The sequence below is a fragment of the Cynara cardunculus genome (genome assembly GCF_001531365.2).
Source record: "Cynara cardunculus var. scolymus isolate 2C chromosome LG 1, CcrdV1, whole genome shotgun sequence".
NCBI lineage: Eukaryota > Viridiplantae > Streptophyta > Magnoliopsida > Asterales > Asteraceae > Cynara > Cynara cardunculus.
In genome coordinates this window covers 4,881,275-4,890,372 of record NC_037528.1, presented here as the reverse complement: position 1 = coordinate 4,890,372, position 9,098 = coordinate 4,881,275, and the positions used below count along the sequence as shown (strand labels likewise).

At 29.2% G+C, this 9,098-nt stretch overlaps 1 protein-coding gene across 2 annotated transcripts; it reads right to left on the bottom strand.

The window, feature by feature from the left end:
• Positions 1 to 743: 743 nt before the first annotated feature.
• LOC112512202 (receptor-like cytoplasmic kinase 176) lies at positions 744 to 2,975 on the bottom strand. 2 transcript variants are annotated; one of them, XM_025118070.1, is made up of 6 exons: positions 2,775 to 2,975; positions 2,327 to 2,598; positions 2,072 to 2,207; positions 1,829 to 1,971; positions 1,479 to 1,602; positions 744 to 1,287 (listed from the first exon to the last, which is right to left on the bottom strand). In XM_025118070.1, the coding sequence occupies exons 1-6, from the start codon at positions 2,824 to 2,826 to the stop codon at positions 878 to 880; spliced, it is 1,137 nt and encodes a 378-aa protein (XP_024973838.1). In that variant the 5' UTR covers positions 2,827 to 2,975; the 3' UTR covers positions 744 to 877. The 2 variants fall into 2 exon arrangements, with proteins under 2 accessions (XP_024973838.1, XP_024973844.1); XM_025118076.1 differs by having other exon boundaries at positions 744 to 1,224.
• Between the last annotated feature and the right edge of the window lie 6,123 nt (positions 2,976 to 9,098).

The following is a 9,098-nucleotide window of genomic DNA, read 5'->3' as shown; positions in this document are numbered from 1 at the left end:
AGTCATGATTTGTTTTTATTTACTATTTATTCATTATTAATAGTAATAAATAACAATTAATATTAATGAAAGTTATAATGCAAAGAAAGTCACAATAAATATTACTTCACGCAATAATCCAATAACCTAATTTATAGTCATCCAAAAATATTCATAGAAAATAAAGGTAATTTATGTTTATCAAACAATTTCTCCTGGTTGGTACAATATACAGGTCGGATACACGCTAAGGGGTTGTTTACCAAACACTTACCCGGTAAGTGCTTACCGGTAAAATTTAACACTATTATTTACTTATCGGGTAAGATTTTAGTTCACAAAAACGAAATGGTATGCAACAATTTACCCGGTAAGCGCTTACCATGGTAGAGAGTCGTCGCTCTGACTTACCGGGTAAGACTCTTGGTTATTGTCTCGTTCTTACCGGGTAAGATTCTTGATCCTTATCATATTCATGCAGTTCTTATCATATTCATCCGATGAGATAATGTTACTTGGTAAACGCTCACCGATCCCTAAAACCATTAGTTTTTAAGATGGATAGAGTAGAGTTCGACTGATCCATCTAAACTAACATACAAAACAGTGGTCAAGCAATTAAAATCAAAGGGCGTCACTCATGTCTCTCTTGCTCCGGCATGCCAGAACCAGATTTGAGTCCACCGGCAACTCATCATCATGGTGGATGGTGGTGGTGGGAACGGTGACACGGTGCGGCAGCTAAAACAATCAAATTCAAGGGCTAGAAAACGATAACTTAAACCATTTACGTCAATTTGCCAAGGCTTAAAACATTAAAATTCCTTAAACCATTTGTTCCTTACACTTTCTGAAGTTAATACACTCATGACTGTACAAGGATCCTGTAGCTTCTGTTTCAAACACTACCACCACCGGAAGCCACCGATCTCGGATAACCAACCTTTTTGTTGTCGTTCTGTTTCCGAACCGGTTCTTTTCTACAACGATCCGAGGCTTTTTGCAACTCTAGAAGCTGTTCCAACACTTTAACCAACTCATCAGCACTCGGTCTGTACTTCGGTTCTCTTGCAAGGCACTTCATTGCAAGGGTTCCAGCTCTCATGGCTACACCAGAAGCGTACTGACTGTCAATCCGCTGGTCCATAATGTGAAGAATCGTCCTTTTGTGGGTTAAGTAAGGCTTAGCAAAATCAACCAGAATTTGTTCATTAGATGGACGGTTCTTATCAATGCATCGTTTTCCTGTCAAAATTTCAAGAAGAACCACCCCAAAACTGTAGATATCACTTCTCTCCGTTAAGTGACCTTCATGATAAATAAATTTCATCAGATTGGAAAAACAAGAATGGTCCGCTCCACACCAAATGTGGATTAAGTTAAATGATTTGTTTGTTTGGTTTACTGAATTCAAAAATCTTGAAGCTGAAATTAGTATCCAAATAGGTCCAGAGTGGTTCTCTATATGCAATAATTCCCAACATGCTCAAATAGATTACCTGTAGCCATGTATTCTGGAGCTGCATATCCATATGTGCCCATAACCCTTGTAGATACATGACTTTTCCCATCCACTGGACCATCTTTCGCCAACCCAAAATCGGAAAGTTTTGCATTGTAATTCTGGAAAAACGTATAAAATCTGTTAGTCCCTTGTTGGCTAAACTTGGACAATCTTTTATCAATATATGTTAGAAACTGCCAATCTGCCATCTATCTCTCTTCTAGGACTCTTTTGGAGAGTAATCTAATGGGGTTCCATATATTCTCACAAATCCGTAACTTGTAAAAGCTCATACAGAAAAGTAAGCACAGACAAGATGTGTAAGGACACGAAATCAAGACTTACAGAATCAATCAAGATATTGGAGCTCTTGAAATCACGATAGATCACTTTTGCATCTGGACTGTGAAGGTATGCAAGGCCCTTGGCTGCTCCAAGAGCAACCTTTAACCGTAGGTTCCATGAGAGCGGTTGAAAGTAGGAACTTCCTGTTTCAAGAATCCATTTGAATGAGTAATGAATAAGTTATGGGAAGATAATTTGGATTCGAGGGCGGGGGGAGGTAAAAGAAAGTGGTAAGAAACTTACTCCTGAATAGATGGTTTTCCAAGCTGCCACGAGACATGAACTCGTAGACAAGGAGCCTCTGGTCATCCTCCAGGCAGTAACCAATTAATTGTACAAGATTTGGATGATCTAGCTGCCCTAGATAATTAATTTCAGCCTGCAACAATATTACTACACAAAATTAGTTTACTCAAAGTACCAATTCAATGATCAAACTGCAGAACGTACCTAAGAGTTAATTTTGAAACCATACATATCAAGCAAATTCACACTTACCAACCATTCCTGGTGACCTTGAAGACCTTCTTGGTTTAATCTCTTCACAGCAATAACAGTGCCGGTGCCAGGCTTGGCAGCTGCAAGTGATTGTTCATCTATCCAACCCTTGAAAACTAAACCGAAACCACCTTCTCCCAACACACTATCAGGACGGAAATTTCTGGTTGCTGTTCTAAGTACATTGAAACTAAAAGACTTCAGATTTGCAGACTGCAAAATCTCAGATTGGCTCCGAGGGCTTGGTGGTACTGTTGCAGATGTAACCTTGCCTGTCAAATGCATTAAAAATACCACATCAATTGGTTTTGCTGCTCAATCTAACCCTTTTTTTGCAATTAAATTCGGTTTAACATGTACTTATTCAACTTAAACAAAAAAACACCTTTGTGTGTAAAGAAGACAACTGCAATAGCGATAAGAAAACACAAATATATGATCCACTCACCATCATGACGAGAACCTTCCGTTTTCAATCGATAACAAAAACAAGAAGCCATTAGTCGTCTTTCTTTCTTTTGCCTCTAAAAGAGAAGACAAGGAGTGGGGGGTGAGAGGTTTTGGTACGGAAGAATCAGTAATGACTGTGAAAAAGAACTCACAGTGGAATTATATGAAACAGTTGGTGGGTGTGAACGTAAGCCTCTATCATGAAAAGTTTACGTGTATATGGTTGGGTTCACGAGAACTTTTCCTGAACAAGGCCAAAGACAGAAAGGGTTGACTTATCTCCATTAATTCTTCACAGCAACTTGCTTTCTCCATGAGAGACGTCAATGGCATCTCCAATCTTGAATTAAACAAGTCTATAGTCTTTGAAAATCGATTATTTAATTGGGGAATCCATGTAGGCAGACGATAGCTACTGGTGGGAGATGGAGGAATCGACGGAAGAGTTTAATAAGTGAAGTTGGGGTCTTTAATTTATGCGGAAAGCAGGAAGGAGACAGATGAGCAGCCAGCAGGGTCAACAACCCTTTCGACATACATTGAGCCGAGTTGCTCGCTGTATTCAAGTTTCAGACATCCTTATCTTCTAAAGCAGCTTCAGTGCGTACTTAATCAAACAATACCAATTTTGTACTTCATCTTTTGAAAAAAATACAAATGTGTATTTGGTATTCGGATAAGACATGACAGGTCAGGATATGATAGGATAATTGTTCAATATTTGATAAGATAAAACTGGACATAACATAACAAATAAAATGATCCATTTATCTTGATGAGTTATTTATTTTAATTAATTTATGTAATTTGTTAAATTATAATAGAATAATTATTTTTTATAACAAAATGTATCATTTGAATATTTTGTCAAAACAATTAAAATGACACCAAATAAAAAGTTTATGTAGTTTTTTATTTTTATCTTTTTTCTACATTATTTTTTATTATTAATATATAATAAATTACATAAATTAATAAAAATAAAAAAATCGTATAAAAATGATATTTTGAGTACAATAAAATAAAAGCTTAAGAAACATAAAATACAATAAATAAAATTTAAAGAATGAATAAAATATAAAAAAGAAACTTATTTGATGTTTTAGAAGAGAATTAAGTTTTATTTTAAGGTTATATTGGTAAAATATAAGTCTTTTCCACCTTGTATAAATATGTTCCATGGGGTAGGGGTGGAACAGGCTTGTTTCACTTTGTTCCACATAAAATTAATGCCAAACATGGAACAAGGATCTCTATCATGTCATGTCTTATATACCAAACACACCCTTAGGTTTGATTTTGTTAAAGAAATCGTTCCTGACCTTAATGTCTTTTACCCTATTTAAGAAATGCAAGTATTTCTTTTGTTTTAAAGATTATTTTCAACAATTATGTTATAATTTTTAACAATAAAGTATGAAAATAGTAAATCAAAATCTCTAAAAATAATTATATCAGATTTCACCAGTTACACTATTTTAACAGTTCCAACACTAATTATATTAATGGTATATTCAGTACATTTAATAAAAATATTATTTTTTATCATATATATTTAATTTCAATAACTCTTATTGGTGCACAAAAGATTTCGACAGCGACTTGAAATCGTGGGCTATATCATCTGTACATGTTTGTATTGACCGTTAGTGTAAAATTATGTGTGTTTTTATACATGATTTCAATCATTTTCGTATTATTTTATTTGATTATTGTTTTCGTTTAAAACTTTCCATTTCAAAAATTAGTTTATATGTTTTTAAAAATAAACATACATTTCGAAACAAATAAGTAAAAATATAAACATGGTACCCAATATTTGAGTGTCTAAAATCTATAGGAACAAAAAATATTGTTTCTTTTTCGAATAATAATTGAGATCGAATAATATATTACTGAATAATGACTTGCAAAAAGAAAAACGGAATTGGACGCAAAAGTACAAAACTACCATACGAACATCTGGAAACGAAGGTTTTGTTGACTTTTATCCACCACTTATTTGACCACGACCCACCCGTTGACTGTTCATTCATTCAGATTCAATGCATTTATATATCATCACAATTTTTGGATTAAATACGTCCATTAAATTTGCAAATTGGCATGACCCTTTTTTACAACTTGTTAGTTTTTGACGATAAAAAATTTATAATATTATATTATATTATATTATATATACTTTTTTTAAAATTATTATTATTAAATGATACAACTTCCAGAAATGTTAATTCCATATATATATATATATATATATATACTAGTTGTGTATCCGAGTAATGCGGCGGGAGCCATGAATTTTAACGATTTGAAGTTCCAGTGGTTTTATAAGATAAGATTTAACGATGATATAGGTTACACTTGGTCTTTATATATTAATAAAAGTGAATAAATTAGAGTTATGGTTCCAATTACAGACTATCGATAAAAAAAAATTGTATGACAGTTTAAAATCCAATATATTTAAAATTCAACATATTTAAACGACTCCATAAATGTGTTCGATTTACACTAAAAGCAAAGAACCAAGAAACTTGAGTTTTAAGATAAACACTCAAAACCAATAAATAAAACTACAAATTTAAGTATATAATATTTATATACGATAAATACAATAAATAAATTCATACATTCTTCTCATATATAATTAAGTTTGAACTCTAGACCTACTGGGAGAAAAAAAAAACTCACAAACCTTAGGTCAAATAAGTTTAAAAATTAAATATTGAAATTATGGAGAAAGGAATCTTTTAAAAGAAATACCAACCACGTGACTTTTACAATAAAATGTTGACTTATGTGGATAGATACAATTATGTTGGACCATTGGGTGTAATTACAACCGAATTTTATGAAGAATAAAATGTTTTAATTTTTTAAAGAAAATTTATATTTATTTTTTATAGTTTTTTCTATTTTAGAAATTACAATATAAATTATGTTACCGAAAATTTTAATTTTTTCATCAAATGTATTTCTCTTGTTAGGATTTTTTTTACAAAATTTGTTGAAGATGCTTTTACAAGTTACTTAGGCTATGTTTGACAAACTAGTTGGTACTTGATAATTAATTGTTGGCTATTAATCTAGTTGGCAGATGGTAAGTTAGTTGATAAACAAATCATATTTAATAAAAACTAGTTGATAAATATGTAAAATGACAAAAAAAACATCTTAAAAAATTAGTTGATTATAATATTTCATGTTATGATTGAAACAAATCTTTAATAATATAATATGTTAATTAATACAGACATAATAGTAATAAAAAGTTAATTAATATAATATATTAAATAAAATAAACTTAAATTAATTATTTATATATATTATATAAATTTTAGATCTCTTAAAACAAATTTTAGAAGAAATCTTTATTAATTTATGATTTTAAATAACTCTTACATGTGATACGAGTACAATAAAAATGGTCAATCTCACTATCCTAATTAATTAGGGGTTGTTTGTTTATCTCTTAATAGTTTCATTAAGAGGCAACATCTAAATCATTAAGATATGAATATTGTTTAGAAAAAAAAAATGTCTCTTAATGGTTTTAAAATATTTTAAATGATTTTGTATTTTGGATCCCCTCTAACCATTCAGCATCTTAATTTCATTTTGAATAATTACTAAACAATTATATTTTATTTTGTATTACATTATAAGAGTCGCTTAATCATTCTAACCATTTAATCATTCTAACCATTTAATCATTTTGCACCTAACCATTCAGCAACTGCTAAACATCTCTTAGTACATTTTTCAAAAACTATAATTAATAGTTAAATTAAATATTTGATTAAAATCAGTCAACACGGTTTTAGGCTTTGTTTGTTAAAAAAAAACACTTATCATTCTCTTATGTCTAATTCGTTAAAAGGTATGGTCATTCAGATTGTTTGTTTTTTTTTTAAAGGCATTTATGTCTTATTGTTCTCTTATCTGATAATAAGTAAATCAACCTCTTACTTGCTCCTTATTGTTTGCAAACCCTCAACAACAACGTTTCTCAATCTATTAATCTTAATCGATCATTTATCTCAATCGATCATTACCAAATCGATCATCACCTCTCCCAATTGATGTATTTTAATATGATTTAGACGTTATAATAATATCGTTAATGACATATTTTATTTTAAATGAATGTTAATTATATGTTTTAGATATAAATTTAGTAATGATGCTGAATAAATATGTGAAATTGTATAAATTATCTAAAAATTTAACACTATATTTTTCTACTAGGTAAAATAGACGATTTAAACAAATTCAGATATTTATCATTATACAAAACAAATAGTCTTGTCGATTTAAATTTCAGACTTTAGTATTATCTCTTATCAATCATAAGTGAAATTAAACTTTAACACCTTTTACGTTTGCCAAACAATGCATTGTAACATTTTCAAAAAATTCTTTAAAATTAAGATTTTTGGAATTTTTGTTTAATAGATTCTATAAAACCTTCTCCAAAATAAAGAAACTACGAAAGACATGGTAAAATTATCCAAATCTCAAGAACTATCTCAAACCGATTACTTATGAAAGATAATTATTTTTTTATTCTCTTTACTAACGAGACTACTTGAAATTAAATATTTAGAAGAAAAATATAATATTTTACAAATTTATATTAAATATTTTAATAACACAATTAATATTATATTTTTCGAGATTGAAAAACTACAAAATATAAATTTAATCTTTAAAAATATTAATAGTCAGTATTTTATAATCTATTAGAGATACTTTAATATATTAATCCTTGCAATTATTCTTATATAGGTAAGGTTGCATTTTATTCACAAACACATAATAATAGTTAATATTTTATAATTTAATAAAAATATCAAATATAATTTATTCGTTTCGACTTATCTATACTATATTATAAAACATTTGACTAATTCTCTTAAAAAACAAATTACCATGCATAAGGTACAGTTAATTTGTGCACATTACTTAAAAATCAAAAATACCAATTAATTATGCATACATACATGTTTTTAAAGCATATCATTTTCATTGGAATCTTAATTCGTTCCTGCAATCTCTCTAATCCAACTAACGTCCCTATAATCTATTTTTTTCTTCAAATAGTAGATAGCCACTGTTGATTTCATATTTAATGGATGATTTTGACTTAATATTTATTACAATCACCGTCAACTTTTCTTCCCCAAAGCTCGGTTGCTTCTCTTTCAAGGTAAACTTCAACCTCATAGAACCATTGTTTCTGATTGATTTATGGTATGTATCGATTTTTGCTTCTTTCTTTTTGACACATTTCGTATATATTTTTTATGGTTTATTGTCTGGTTCTTTGGTGGTTTAGGTTTACTTCTCGGAGCTCGATTGCTTCTCATCCCCAAATCTTCATTGCTTCTCTTTCAAGATAAGCTTTAACCTTGTGAGTGGTTGTATTGATTGATTTATGATTTGTACTAATTTAATTTTTTTTTGATCTATTATGTTATGGAACACAAAGTTCATATAAATCATTTGACAAAAACTCTTAAAAATCATTCTTTATGCATAAAGTACTGTTGTTAATGCATGTTACTTAAACTTCAAGATCATAAATAAATTGTGCGTAAATACAACTTATTAAAGCTTTATTTTTGAATTTGTGTAACTAAATATCGATAAACATAATCAAATATGGGATAGACATCACATTTTTAATATAAAAAATCTAAAATATAATTAGATTAATCATTAGTTATAATAGAATACTCAATTACTATATTTATAAAAAATATATTATTAAAAGATAAATAAAATATTGAATTAAATAAATTAAACAAAAAACCATAATTTTAAATAGTAAATTTGATATTAATATCAACATGTATTTTTTTCCCCAAATTTTTGTGGTATATTTAAATTTATATTTTATTCAAAAATAAAAACATTATTGTTTTCTCAAAACCACTAAAAAACGTATTATATCGACATGGATAAATAATAAAACAAAATATTAAAATTAAAATATATCTCGTTCTATTATGCGAGCACCCTCCTATTTACTCATTAAATTATTAACATTAACACAATAATCTCTAATTTGACTTAGAAATATGTAAATTATTTTAGAAAATAAAAATATAAAATAAACCTTTGCTTTATATTTGCAAACAAAGTATAATCATGTTAACTACAATGGTGGTGCCTGATTGGTTTGAGTTTGACTCAAAAGGTCAAAAGCACCAGTAGGTCCCATGTTCAAATCCAATGGTGAATAAAAAAAATTCTCTTGTGGCTACGAAGGTTCGAATACGGTGATTCCGAGCTATCTACAAAACAGGTGGTCGCCCTG